The sequence below is a fragment of the Trichomycterus rosablanca genome, chromosome 18, assembly GCF_030014385.1.
Source record: "Trichomycterus rosablanca isolate fTriRos1 chromosome 18, fTriRos1.hap1, whole genome shotgun sequence".
NCBI classification, from domain to species: Eukaryota; Metazoa; Chordata; class Actinopteri; order Siluriformes; family Trichomycteridae; genus Trichomycterus; species Trichomycterus rosablanca.
This window is the reverse complement of record NC_086005.1, coordinates 23,877,341-23,892,183: the sequence shown is the minus strand read 5'-3', so window position 1 is coordinate 23,892,183 and position 14,843 is coordinate 23,877,341. Positions and strand designations below refer to the sequence as shown.

General features: G+C 38.4%; 1 protein-coding gene across 2 annotated transcripts; it reads right to left on the bottom strand.

The window, feature by feature from the left end:
* Window positions 1-781: 781 nt before the first annotated feature.
* On the bottom strand, window positions 782-13,641 carry proser1 (proline and serine rich 1). Of its 2 annotated transcripts, XM_063013898.1 has the most exons (12): window positions 13,558-13,641; window positions 11,906-11,971; window positions 11,759-11,827; window positions 11,574-11,668; window positions 11,386-11,479; window positions 10,432-10,542; window positions 10,236-10,319; window positions 10,033-10,111; window positions 9,125-9,217; window positions 6,738-8,094; window positions 2,229-2,367; window positions 782-2,077 (listed from the first exon to the last, which is right to left on the bottom strand). In XM_063013898.1, exons 1-12 carry the CDS (start codon window positions 13,600-13,602, stop codon window positions 1,931-1,933), a joined length of 2,379 nt encoding a protein of 792 aa, XP_062869968.1. In that variant the 5' UTR covers window positions 13,603-13,641; the 3' UTR covers window positions 782-1,930. The 2 variants fall into 2 exon arrangements, with proteins under 2 accessions (XP_062869968.1, XP_062869969.1); XM_063013899.1 differs by lacking the exon at window positions 9,125-9,217.
* Window positions 13,642-14,843: the final 1,202 nt, after the last annotated feature.

Here is a 14,843-nt window from a genome sequence, read left to right as displayed (position 1 = left end):
CCTGCATATAGCCCTGACATCAGTCCCACCGAACAGCTTTGGAATTACCACGTACATCAATTATGGCTTTTGACCAACACTGGTGCCCAGCCATACATTTTTTGACTGAATGGCCACTAAATGGAAGCCTTCTTAGAAGAGTGGTTGTTGTTATAGCTGAAAAGATCCCATAGGTCACTGTTTTCATACTATTTTATTTTGATGGGATGGCCAACAAGCTCATGGTCAAGTGTCTAAATACTTTTGGCCATATCGTATGGTTTTCACCTGAATTCATTTGAAAACAGTACTGCCCTACTAACTAGTCAGCTTTGGTTTTCATATTCGTAATTCACTCATTAAATCGATTTGGGACAGGGGCAGTTACCACCACGTCATATCACCTTTTTTTAACATGAAGGGCAGTTGTAGCCTAGCGTTTAAGGTACCGGGCTAGTAATTGAAAGGTCGCTGGTTCAAGCCCCACCACTGCCAGGTTGTCACTGTTGGGCCCTTGAGCAAGGCCCTTAACCTTCAATTGCTAAGGCTATATATTATCACAGTACTGTAAGTCACTGTGGATAAAAGTGTCTGCTAAATGCCGAAAATGTCAAAGCCGTCTAAGAGCTCAAAGGTAATGCACAGCCAACATCTAGTGATTTCCAGCTTTGCCCTACACATACCGAGATCTCTTCAGATTTCCAGATTCTTTTCCCAATATTATAAACAGTACTTAGTTATAGTACATAAAGTTAGGACTTATTCCATGTATAGAATGACAACAGCTATTTCAAACCAACAGTCAGATGTAAAAAAGGTATTTATTTCATATTACAATAAACAAACCTACACCTACCATAATGCCTTACAGTATTTCATAATCAACTTCATCAAGTCATGATAAAATGTCCACCTTGACCACTGTAATGTTATACAGTTTCTTCCATACACAGTATTAAAAATCCTAACCTAGTGCACAATTCATACATTTATCAGGTCTAAAGTATATTTAAACATACAGGACATTACCAGTAACTCGCTTGTTAAAATTCTCACTTGGGGAATTTAGGAACATCAAGAGCAGTAACAAAAAAAAATCCTACTTACAGTTTACAGATTGCTGTACATCATGATTGCTAAAAACGTCCCCATGATGCTAATTAAAGGTGAATTCCTACTTCTTAAAAATCTAATATAACAAGATACAGAATTTACATTCAGAATTCTGTTCGGTTTAGCTTCAAACTTAACAGGAAAGCATGTACGTTCATGTACGATGAACCGAGCTAATAAAGCAGTTATTAGCTGGAGTTAATAATGTTCACAGTATTTCTAGTAGTTCCGAGCAACTGAGGAACTAGTTATGCCAAGCAAGCCCTGACACGATGATGCAAAATAATACAGGCTGTCTACGATCCAGAAGTGAGCAATTTAGTAATGTAGTCCAGACGTCCAGAACTTCTGATAACCACAAGTTTCATAGTATTGGGGCGCATAAACATGAGAAGTATTTTACCGCTTAGTTCAGCGCTTGGCTTGAGCGATGTGGTAAAACGTAATTGAGTTGCTGGCTTTGATATTCACCTGAATACAAAGTACAGAGGTTTTCCAAATCCCACACCATATAAGGTAGAACAAAACAGTTCCACATGCCTCCTTTTCCCCAAAATTGGTGTCTCTGGACCCAGTGGAGTAGCATGATTATAATGTTAATAATGTTTTCTCTTTCTTTTTAATTAACGTCCATTTGTAAACTCATGCACAGCTGCTTTTAAATAATATAAAGAACCTAAGAGTACAGCTGTCTTGGCACTGCCCATCTCTGAAAGCATAAATCCTGTCCAAAATCCTGCCCATTTAAGTACCGTCTGACAAATGGAACCAGGGACAAGTCGTCTGTAACAACAATATTGTATTACTTGATTGGTCCTAACTGATTTTCAGTACATGCTTACTGCCAGCCTAGCTGAGGGTGCAAACCAGGCTGCAGGGCGAAGGGGGATCCGGCACCAGCGGGTGGGAACGGAGTGCCTGCAGGGTAGCTGCCAAAGCCATTGGGCTGAGGAGGAAAGCTGTCCAGAGGTGACGCAGAATGAACCTATACATGCAAAAATCACAGGTAAGAATGAGACCAGCATAACACTGTACAGTATATACTCACTGTAAAACCTGGTTATTAGCATTTCATATTTTCATGTGTGAAATAAAGCAGATTGATATTCAATTTAAGTGTTTAGAGTAAGTGATACCTGCAGCAGTGCAGACTGAACAGCGGGGTTGTGGAGACCAGACAGAGCAGCACCACCACCTGAAGAGAAGCCAGGTATTCCTGCAGGAAATGACATCAATCCAGGGAAGGCAGCACCACCTGGGGCCTGGAGACCAGCACTGAACACAGATGAGAATAGCAGTCTTGACATTTACGTTACATTTACATTTTCTGCATTTAGCAGATGCTTTTATCCACAGTACTGTGCTTATACTGTATTGTTTAAGCAATTGGGGGTTAAGGGCCTTGCTCATGGGCCCAACAGTGGCAACCTGGCAATGGTGGGCCTTGAACCAGTGACATTTTGATACCAAGTCCAGTAATTTAACCATTAGGCTACAACTGCCCTCTTCTAGAAACAAAGAGTCAAGCAAATAGCTTTAACACAAGATGCCATGCACAATAATGAATTCTATGTAATTAAACAAGGATAAAACATGAACATACATAGACTAATTTATCATACAGAAGCATTTCAACTTTTATTTACCAACAATGTTTAAATTGGCATCCTTTCCATTACATTTGACACCCAAACAGGGATTATTGGGTTTTAGAACCTGCATAGTGCACTACATGACCAATATAATACTATATGTTATTTATTTACATACAGTGTATCACAAAAGTGAGTACACCCCTCACATTTCTGCAAATATTTTATTATATCTTTTCATGGGACAACACTATAGAAATAAAACTTGGATATAACTTAGAGTAGTCAGTGTACAACTTGTATAGCAGTGTAGATTTACTGTCTTCTGTTGTCTGGTGTCAGCCGCTTACTATTGCTAACCCGCGGCACCTGAGACCGGCGGAGGACGCGCCAGTCATCTGAGATCGAGCCGTGGTTTGACTAGCGGGAGGGGTGTGTGGCAGAAGCAGAGAAAGCCGCGCTGGGTACAGAAAGGGGGACGTATGCCTAAAAAGGTTGAAAACCCCTGGTTTAAGGTATTTCCCCCTATTGTAGAGTTAAGGCGTGCCTCCTAAGAGTGTGTGTGTTTGTTAATCTATGTGGGATGTCCTGTGTTAAATAAGCATGAGACTGCTAGCTGACATTACAGCTAAATCAACTAGGTTGTAGTAGCATAGTGGGTTCAAAATAAGTTTATCTAGTATTGCTACCATGGCTTTAATCTGCTGATACAGGACCCTTAACCTTCCTTCCTAAAGCCATCCAACTGCCAAACCATAAAAACTATTTAGTTGTTGCCATTTTTACAGTTCCTTCGGTCATAAACATTACAAAAGTGCAGGGCTCAAATGCACACTTATTCACACAATAAAATAGAAGTGGATAAAACAATAAGCAGCAAACTGCAGTTATCTTCTAAATAGCTACTGTAATCACCAAATCATGACATTGCAGTCAGATCAAATCAGTGTAGCATAGAATGCTGGAGAATTGAAAATAAATGAATAATTTAATTGGTAATTAATTGGTAATAAACTGGTAATAATTACATTTGCCTGACAAGTTTAAAATACACTTGGACTGATAAAAATAGCACTTAAACATGACCTTTGTTTCCTCTATTAGTGCGTGTTTTCTAAATAAAACCAAGTTTGACATTTACAGCTGAAGTGTATAAACAGAGGCAAGGTCCTAATTAGGGCTGGACGATATGGCTAAAATTTATATCACGATATAACTCCTAATTTCGGTTGATACGACATAATTCCGATATCAATATGAATAATACAAATGTCAGAAAAACTGCCAAGAACACCAACATTGGAAGGCTGTACCTGCAAACCTCTGAAAATTTTATTAATAATAATACAAATAAATTAGTTTTCACCTTTTATTTGTATTCAGCATTTGTATACAAACAAAAACATGACATCATTCTCAAATAAACATAAGCTTTGACAATATATAATATATTAACATATGTCTTAACCAGAGGTGGAAAGAGTACTAAAATATTGTACTCAAGTAAAAGTACTATTACTTTAATGAATTTTTACTTAAGTTCGCTACATGGCAAATGTAGTCTAAAAATCTACTCAAGTAAAAAGTAACTCATTTAAAATGTACTCAGAGTAAACGTTACTTAGTACTAATAGTTACTTAGTACTTTTTTAACCCCAGGGGGGTCTCTCCTGTGTAATGCAAACAGGACAAGTGGATATAAATCTCACAGTAGCTGTTTTTAATTCAAATATAATAGAAAAAACATGTTGATACAACATTTAAAATATTTAGGGATGTGTAATGTGTCATTTTAGTCCCATAAAACTTTTTAAAACTGTATAACCGCTTCTGGGAGTCGTTATATATATACGGCTCTTTAAAAGGAACCGAGCCAAAAGATCCGACTCCCCATCGCAGAATTCAATGCAGCAGTTTCCCAGACGCGATTTTTTTTTTTTTGCGTTTCATTTACTCATTAATGGATGTTATTTAAAATGTAGCGAATTACAATTCCTAATAAAAAACATACTTAAGTAAAAGTAAAATTACAGGCTGTAAAATCTCCTTTAAAAAGTACAAGTACACAAAAAAACTACTCAATTACAGTAACGCGAGTAAATGTAATTCGTTACTTTCTACCTCTGGTCTTAACCAACTTTAATCCACAACATGGACTGCTTTTTATTTGTATTTAAACATTTTCAAACAAAAGTGCTCAACCAGGATAAAAAATATAAAAAGTGCTTAAGAGTTGCTGCAGAATTTGCTACAGCAGGTGTTGTGCTTAAAGTATACAGAAAAAAAGAGTCTAGTTTTTTCTCTCTTATCAACTATTTCGTCTGCTTCTTTTTAAACTGTGGATGCTCGTTCACTCTCTGTTGAACTCATTTAGCCGCTAATATCCACCGTGTTGTAGGTAGCGTAATCAGAGCGGTAACGCTGAGCCAATGGCTTCGTGCCTGTGGCGTACGTCATCACGCACTTACGAAATGTATATCGATCGAATTTGTTTAAAAATCATATCACCGTTATTGAAACATTTTCTATCGCGATATATATCGATATTGAATTATTGTCCAGCACTAGTCCTAATCAATATAATTACACCCAGGCAACTTTCCATATCATATTTCGTGTTGACAAAGAAGGGTTGTATATTTGATAATGTGAATGTTAATAGACTTTAGACTTTAAACATAAGGGGCACATGACGAAGTGGAAAATTAAGGTGTACTCCATACTACATTAGTCATGCAGAGCAGAGAGTTTTCCAACACACCCAAGCTATTATATATAAAATTTTATTTACCCTTATTACCACCCCATAAAACACAGGCAGTCACTGAATGCCTTTTTTTCCGACTACCAGACAAGAGACTCAAAAACTATGGCATATAAAGAGACATTCACCATATGAGATATTCCACATCTCTCATGCAGGTGCCCTAATCAGCCAGCAGAGAAACAGAGGAGGCAATGAGGAACTGACCATCACCCCTCTCAGACAGCTGTGAGCGCACCACCGGTCAATAGCACAGCTGAGATTCAAACTTATATCTTGGCAGTAGTGGTATAGCACATTTGACAGCTGAACCACCTGAGCGAAAATTGTTTATTTATAACAGCTATAAAACTATTTTAACATTCCTTAGTATTAAAATTATCTGGAATTTGAGACACAGTAGCCCTTCTGTTAGTCTTCATGTCTTTGTAATTCAACCGAGTCACCTGGCCATAATGATTTGGCCCATATCAAAGTCACTCGGGTCTTTGTACATGATCATATTTGCTGCATTTAACACAGATACTACAAGTATGTACCTTGAGCCCAACATATAATATAAGTAAGGCTCTCCCTAATTCATGGCCGTGAAAATTGCATCATGGACCATGAAATAAACCTTTTCCCATGTGATATGCAAATTGCTGTGAAATTCAAACTTTAAATTTTGTGTTTAGCGATTTAACATTTTTCATTCATGTAGCATTTAAGTGCCTCACAATTACTGGTTAATTTGCACTATGAGGTGGTCCTAGCAATCCTACGGCAATTCAGTTAGCAATCGGTTAGTCAACATGTCCACGATATCGAAATGTAAGCAGCTAAAAACACGACTCGGGTAACTGAGTTTGAAAAACTAACAACAAATTCTGTGGATGCAGAGGTAGGGTGGAGGGGTGTCAAAACACAGACGAGAATTTTCGTATTTGAGACATAGCCTAGCACCATCGCTGGATGTTCTAGGTTTACATTCAGTTATCAAAGTATCATTCAATTTATGAGTGTTATTTAATGACTGAGCTGTTTTTATAAAGTTAACAGTTTTAAAACTCAACCGCTAAACAAAATCAGGCAGTTCTCCTTCATTCCTCCCTATAAAATACATCATGAACAATAATTAATTTATGCATTTAAAACTGACTCACAGGTAAAAACATCCTAATGTGCTGATTGAATTACAATTTTCTGCCATCTGACTATTTTGTTTTCTGCTTAGAGCCTGGAGTAAAGTAATGGGTGGAGTCACTGGCCCCACCCACTTTAAAATGTTAAGCCAAAAGTTCACTCACCCTGGCTGTCCCATGAGAGCGGGGTTAAAGTTGGAGCTGAACGCAGATGCAAAGCCTGGAAGCACGGGTGAGGTAGAGGGCACGCCTGCTGCTGCAGCTGCTGCCACCACGGCCGCTTGTAGAGGAGCCACCGTGGCCACAGAGGAGGAGGTGCCAGGAAGTCCCATGAAAGAGGAGAGCACTGGACTCCCTGCTGTTGCAGGACCTGAACCACCATACCCAGGAAAGGCAGGACTAGGCCCTGAAGCTAAGCCTGGGAACATGGAGGGGTTGGTGGTAAGTCCGAGACCGAAAGGTGAAGGAGAGGGCCCCCGAATGGGATCTAGGCCTGAATATGCTGTGGTGGGCGGAGCTGAGGCGGCAGAAGCAGAAGCATGCATGGAGGATGGCGCTCCGGGAAGAGGCGAGGCTGAGGATAGTGGGGAGAAGGAGGAGATGCCTGGGAATGCTGAGGCAGGGCTGCCACCATGCTGAGAAGCCAGAGAACCCAAGGGGGAGGCAGCGCTGTGGTTCAAGCCCAGCGAGCGAGCCAGAGCAGAAGAATTGGGCATCACCAGTGAGCTAAGTGAGGGGGTGCCTGACCTAGATGAAGGGCCTTTAAAGGCGGAAGGGACAGGGCTGTTGCTGCCACTGCCTCCGCTGTGCTGGACTACAGAGCTTGAGGGCAGCTCGCTATAAATGGATGGGTTTGGTGTCCCAGCCTGAGACCTGCCAGAATTTGGTTTTGGGCTGGGAGCACAGTGAGCTACTGGGGTGCCAGGAGGTAAAGTACCCAGACCCTGCATCGGACTGGACTGTCCGTGTGGTGCCCCTGAGGGTGTATAGCTCCGCATGACTAAATTACTAGAGGCTTTAGGATTTAAGGAATTTAACTGGGGGTCAGCAGAAGGTGGGAAGCCCTTGGAGGAAGAATACACTATATTTTGAGAAGACTGTTCTGCTGGTCCCCTGGAAGTGGGAGTGCCTGAACGAGATGCACCGTAAGGTGGAGGGGGTATACCAGGTGTACCAGAAGGAGTTGGAGCTCTGATAATTGAGGGAGTGTTTCTGTCATTAGGAAGTAGACCAGAAAGGACAGTGGAAGTGGGGGTGCTGTGACCACTGGGGTTCGGGGCAAACTGAGGAGAGCCTGCAGGCGCAGGAGAGCTTCTAATGACAGAGGATGAGAGGGTAGGTGCAGGAGAAGGGGTGGCAGGGCTTTGGGCAGGGACCATGCCAGGGAAAACAGGGGTAACAGGAGTGGTGGGCTGAGGCTGGGAGGTGACCGGAGTGGGAGGGGCTGAATTGGCAGGCGAGGTAGTGGAGGTGGCAGAGCCACTTGAAGCAGGGTTCTGCTGACTGGCAGGTCGAGCGTAAGCTGAAAACAAACATAAGAAATTTTATTATTGGCAACACAAAGAATGAAAGAAATCTAAAATAAAAATGTCAGTATGGTGAAGTTTATAAGCCCAGAAAATAAAACAAAACCCATAAACTACAGAGTAAACAAGGAAAGTAAAGATAAACAGATGTTAATAACAAAGACAAACCCTGTTCTACTAAGCAAAATCATAGTATCATCAAATCATTATGCAAATTGTGTCAAGCCAGTCAAAAGCAGCTTATATCAAAGGTCAACGAAGGGGCATTTGGGTACCACAGTGCCCCCTACTGACAACTTCAATAATAAGATGCAAGCAATCGTGTTAATTGAATGCATTACTCATTCAAACTAAACTAAAAAATGGAAATTTAATGGATTTCGGATTTAACAGACGAAATCTGGAAAACCAAAAGTCCGGTCCAATTGTTTAAAATTCCCACGAGAAGTGTACCAAGACCAGTAGTTTAGTAAGTCTCCACTACCTGGTGCACGTCTTTCTGTTTACATTAGTGTTTTATCGGGAGGCTCGCTTTGTTCTCGCCTTTTTCTCTGTGTTCTATGCTTACATTTTGTTCTAGTGCTTAGGTATGCACTAGCACGGCTCCAGAAGCCACCAGCAATGCTATTTTCAAATACACCAATTGTTCTATTGGTTTAACTCTCTGATTGGATGATTATACCAATATGTGGCTTTTGGCTGCTTCTGACTGACTGAACAAATTTACAGCAGTTTACAAACATACTACAGTATATTGTTCAGATTTGAAACTTAATAGTCTCAGCAATAATAAAATCACAGGTCTTGTAATAAGAAAACTGCATGTTTCTTATATACATGAATATATTTACTCATTCAGCAGCATGCTGAGTGCAGCAGGCAGACAGTGAGTGTGCTAGAGTGTGGCGGATGCTGTTAGCAGGGAGCCGTTAGCACAGATGCAGTTAGCACAGATTTAGATAGCTTAGCTGAACAGAGACAACAGAGGCAACAGCGGTAACGGTGGCGGCAGCAGCTGTGTTGTACCTGCTGACTTTGGAGTGGAGGTGTAGGGTGGAGGGGGCACATTTGCAGTAATGACCCCTCTCACTGACACCAGACCTGCATTGTTGTAAGCACCTGAGCAGGGGAATAGAAACCTGCTGGGTATGGAGTACACCATGGCAACCAAGTTTAACAAGCATATTTGCTCATAAACCGTTTAACATCACTATCGCATCTCTCGAATCACATGACCTGTTCTAGTCTGCATCTTAGTAGAAACCCTGACATCTTGGTAACAGGAGTTAATATTAGTCGGACTATCTATGTAGGTAATGTACTCTATACTCTAATTAAAACTGAGAACTGCAAAGCAATGAAACCCTCAAAAATTTTCTTCAAGCACAGAAATTGTCTGTCAATAGTTCAAGATCTCTGCAGCGTTGGGTTAGCACATTATTTCAATGCACCACTCAAATGCCCATAATCTAATTTTAATTAACCAACATATTAGAGTTTTAAAGAGGGATCAAATGCCTAACCATACAATATCTTCAGGTTATAAAAGGGATACGACAATTTGTCCTTGTAATAAGACCTACTTTGTTCTTTTATTGACAAAAAATAATAAAAGTGAATAAACAGTTTCTTTAAAATGAGTCAAATTGTGTACGTCAATGTTCCATTAATATTATAAGCTAAAATGCCATCCAAATTTCCATTAACTGAACAAAACTGGCAAAAGTTGCATTCCTAGACCTGATGCAGTAAAAATAAAATGGTTTTATGTTCTCAAAGGCAGATGTCAGAGGCCTGAGCAAACTTCAATATTACTTCATGTTATCTTGTCCACTACCCTCCTTAACCACTAGCTTTTATAACTCTACCTAAACACTAGAGCACCTATTTTTAATCTTAGCAAATGCATGATTGGTAGCGTAAGAAAATCTTACTTGGTGCAATGGTTGCATGAGGTCTGCAGGGAGGAATTGGGTAGGGTATAGGCCGGTGTGGATTGTAGGATGATGGAGACTGTTAAAAAAATAAAAGCATAAAGTATGACTTACATTCTTACATTTTAGTCCCATTAAGACATTGAAAAATAACAGTTAATAACTAATATTCAGGAATTAAATGTCTGTAAAAAGTGACTCACAGGTTTGCAGGGTCCGATGATGCGGTTAGCGATCCCTTTTCCTTCCATACTAACCTCCTCACCCTCTTTTTTGGGAGGCATTCCCTTTAGAAAGGAAAATATAATATGATCAGGTACACTGTGAACCAATTGTCAGACCAACTCTAACTCCAAACATACTGTATAAAGTTTAAATGGAAAGGATTTTAATACTTACAGGAAAGGTCCCGGTGACCTGGCTGGGTTTACCTTTAGGATAAGGGTTACCAGGTATCATCCCACAGGATGAAACCATTGCAACTGGGGCCTTACATCCCACCTTACACACCTAAACAAAGTTTAACATCATATATTTAATTCACTGTGGATTTACATTTTAGTGTGCACAAAAGCATAATAAACAGCTGAATAGTGACCAGATTATTTACCAGCTTAGATTCTGAAAATTTATGTACTATTTATTTTCATAGTAAACATTTGAGACAATTTTAAAATAAAAAGTTTAAAATTTCAGAACTAAACCAACCAGCTAGGCGTTAAATTATGATTTATTACAAATATGGAAAGTAATGATTCATTTACTAATGTTTAATGGAAGATTATTTGAATGTTTCCCCCAGCGTGTTTTTAAAGCTCACTTTTATTTCCATCAAGTATAAAGTAGGCATGTTAATGATTACTCAATCAACCAATAACCAACAAAGGTCATTGCTCACTTAATGCTGCCTCTTACAACCTACTGCTAGTCTGTATGAACTAAAGTTGGTTTACCACATACAGTATTAAATAATAAGGAAGTCAATAATGACTAGATTTGCTAAACACCACCCGAAGATTCAAGTGTTTGGTTGCAACCATGATGAAAACTGAGGAGCTGTCACAAATGATAAGAGAGGAATTAATGCCATTGTACCAAAAAAGCAGTGAGTATAAGATGATTTCTAAGAACTTGAACATTTCTAGAGATACTGTCTGAAAGTTTCAAACTCATGGCACAGCAGCAAACCTGCTTGTATATATTAACACACATTCCTTCTTCATTTACTGATTTTCCTGTAACTCTATACACATTAGCATAATGCCTTACAATACCTTAAGGTGTGGGGGATTTAATATTTCAGAAATTTACCTCAGACATTAGTAATACAACAAATTGCACATCCCACTTTACCTGCTCAAGGATCCGTCGTGCATATTTCTTCTCTTTTAGATGAGTGCGGAACTGCTCCTCCACTGGAAGATAATTATGGGCATCCGATATATTTCTATAATTAAAATAACAGAGCTATTAAAACAAACTGGATTTTAGCTTCAATTACCAATTTAAATAAACATTCAAGTACTTTAAAAATCACTTACAAAGCTATCAGCTCCAGCACAACAATTTTGTCCTTTGTGAATGTGAAAGTGTTCAGGATGTTTGCAACCTTGGTTGTCGGAATGGCCACCATTTTCTGCCAAAATTAACATTTATTAACATAAAAATTATTGTTTGCATGTTAACCACTGCACAAGGACTGCTAAGATAATAAAGTTTAACATACGTGCTGGAAGGCTTTCACTGCCTTTATCTGAGGTTCTGCCCATGAGAAGTATTTCAGGATGTCGATCACCTAACGATGAACATGACAAATTAGCAACAGCTTTACAAAAGATAATCTAGTAAATACAGAGATCCTTTTTATCTGTACCTGTTCACTGGAGAAATATCCATGGACCTGCTCGATCGCTTTAATGCGCTGATCTGTCAAAACACACTGCAGAGAAATAGAGTTTTTTCATTGGTTTCATTTTGTGTGTATATTTAATTCAAATTCATGATTACTTTAAGGTGTAGTTTCTTGATTTAAAAGTGTGCTTAAATACACACCTTAACACAAGTTACATTTTCTTTACATTGATACTGATATATAATTCTCAAGTTGGCTGTTATGCATTTATTTATTTTACTTCAAATATATTGAATTAAATACATATTTTATTTATGCTATTTAATTCATTTCTTTTATTAGAATTTTAACAGGATTTTATGTCAGGACAGGTAGTTACTCATTACACAAGGTTCATCAGTTCGAGCTTTTAAAGTCAATAACAGTCACAGCAATTTAGTGTCTCCAATTCACCTCACTTGCATGTGTGGGGGACTGCGAGAGGAAACCGGAGCTCCCGGAGGAAACCCACACAGACTCGGGGAGAACATGCAAACTCCACACAGAAAGGACCTGGACCGCTCCATCTGGGAATCAAACCCAGGACCTGCTGCAAGATGACAGTGCTACCCACCGAGCCAAGATTCTGCCCTTATGCAATTTAATTAAAGCATTTGTGTATTAATTTATTATGAAAACCAGTAGCATAAAAGCCAATCAGAGGCAAAAATTCTTTATGAAGCCTAATCACACCCTTGTCCTTCACCAAATTGGGAATGGCTTTAATATTTTTTAATGAATTGTTTGTGAATGTGTGTTAGAATCCAGGTCTTGGAAACTATTAGTGCAACTTTTTGGCAAATTCCTAGAAACTTGAAATTAGTTTTTTCTGAGCTGGGACAAAAATGCACCAACTCAGCTAAAAAGTCGCCACTGCTTGTGCAAATCAAGTGAATGCATAAAATGATATGCACTTTCAAATAGAGAGTGGGGCTCACATACAGGTATGAAATCACATTTTAAGGAACCGACCAGGATGCACCTTGCACAAAATCCAATACCAACAATGAGAGAAAATAGGCTTAATAAAACTGATTCATCCTAGTCCAAAAAGTAACAATATACTAATACAGAAATGTTATTAAGAAAAAATCTAAAGATCAGATCTAAGGAAAAACTTAAAATGATGCATGTCATGAGCAGGTGTGGTGTATATTGTGGTTTATTTAGTGTCAGAAGACTGTAGCTCATTTCTTATCTGGTAGATGATTCTTATACCATCTGCAGATCACATAGGACGTATAAAACAACAATTATTATTTTGTTTACATTTGCATTTACATTTTTAGCACCTTTATCCAAAGCGTCTTACATAACTGTGACAGTATACAGTCTAAGCAATAGAGGGTTAAGGGCCTTGCTCAAGGGTCCAACAATGGCAACAGTGGTGGGGCTTGAACCAGCGACCTTTTGATTACTAGTCCAGTCAATTAACCGCTAGGCTGTGTACTTTGTAAACTTTGTACTTTGTATGAGCATTTTAGTATTTATCTCTATGATGTTTGTTAATCTGTTCATTGATAGTATTCATTTAATCGTTTTCATGTAAAGAACCAAAGTGCTGCTTTAAAAATGCCTATTTATCAATAATACTGATACAGATCACTGTAAGTAATATGTTAAGGAGCTCTTACCTTTCTTATTTCGTCTAAGACGATGTCAAAAGATTTCTTGTCCATTTTAAATAACCGATAAGCCACAATATTTCTCAACAAACCGTTGACTTGGCTTTAGATTGTTCAATGCTTAATACATTGAGGTAAATTCTGCTACTGCACTTAGTAGCAGTCAAAAATACTCGGTTGACGACACCGAAATGATTTCTACACAAAGGTTCGCAAATAAATTAAATACATAACAGTATTATAAATCTCTGGAACCACATTTTTAAACAAGGTTCGTTATTTGGGTTAGCTAGTTTACTTAGCTAATTAGCTAGCTTGAATGACATGGCGGCTAGCAAAGAAAACATTAGCTATTGTGATGTTAAATTTTAGTTCTGTCATACGCATATAACCATACAAATAAATTAATATCCATTCGCGCTACTGTATGAAACGATATATAAGGTAAAGCCAATGCTTAGTAATTTTCGCGTTTGTTTGAAAGCGTTCTGTTGTTATCTTCGATAGCTGGTTAGCCTCCGCTCGCAGGAGGTTGAGTGCACGACTTCCTGTGCGAGGACCCCAAATCATCGGCTGTGTTCAAATCGGCACCATATACCCTAAATAGGGTGCAGTAATAATATCAACAAGCAATAAGCTTTAGACCCTGATTTGACATACTATTTACGAATAGTTTGTTAATTGGAACGCAACCACATTTTTCCTCACTATGCAGTATTATTGTCTTCAACAGAAAATGCATGTTTTAGGTAGCTAAAAATCAAAATAAGTTAAATCTAAGTAAATTATATTTTGTGTGTTACATTGTACTAACATTGTTATAAAGAGAAATAATACACATAAGGCGCTCTGAAGTACATTGTAATAGCGATGTATCTACGATACATTCAAGTGCTTTTCGATTTACTGTAAATGTGAGCTCTAAACTTAATACCAAGTGCGAACAATTTTAAGTGAATTTTAACTGATGTTAAACTTTTACTGTTTCAGTGGTTTATAGTGGGCATTTAAAAATCGTATTTTTAGTATTAACAATTTATGCAGACCTATAATGGTATATAACCATTTATTGTTTATATTATGTATAGTTTTACACAGGATAATGTTAAAACACAAAAATGTAATTAGCTGAATTAATTTGAAAATACTTGTTTAATGTTTTAAAATACACCTACTAGAACAGTGTTAGTTTCATATTTTATACTGCAGATCTATAGTATCTGCAAGCAAAAACTACCCTTTTACCCTAATACTACTACTAGTAGTACTACTACTACTATTACAGAACATATTTT

What these genes read in the sequence shown, in the direction of transcription:
- proser1 (XM_063013898.1), bottom strand. Translation starts at nt 13,602, where the DNA reads ATGGACAAGAAATCTTTTGACATCGTCTTAGACGAAATAAGAAAG. An exon ending in AGGTCACCGGGACCTTTCCT is followed by an intron (nt 10,320 to 10,431) that starts GTAAGTATTAAA and finishes TCCTTTCTAAAG; the next exon opens with GGAATGCCTCCCAAAAAAGA. An exon ending in CTCCACTCCAAAGTCAGCAG is followed by an intron (nt 8,095 to 9,124) that starts GTACAACACAGC and finishes GTTTGTTTTCAG; the next exon opens with CTTACGCTCGACCTGCCAGT.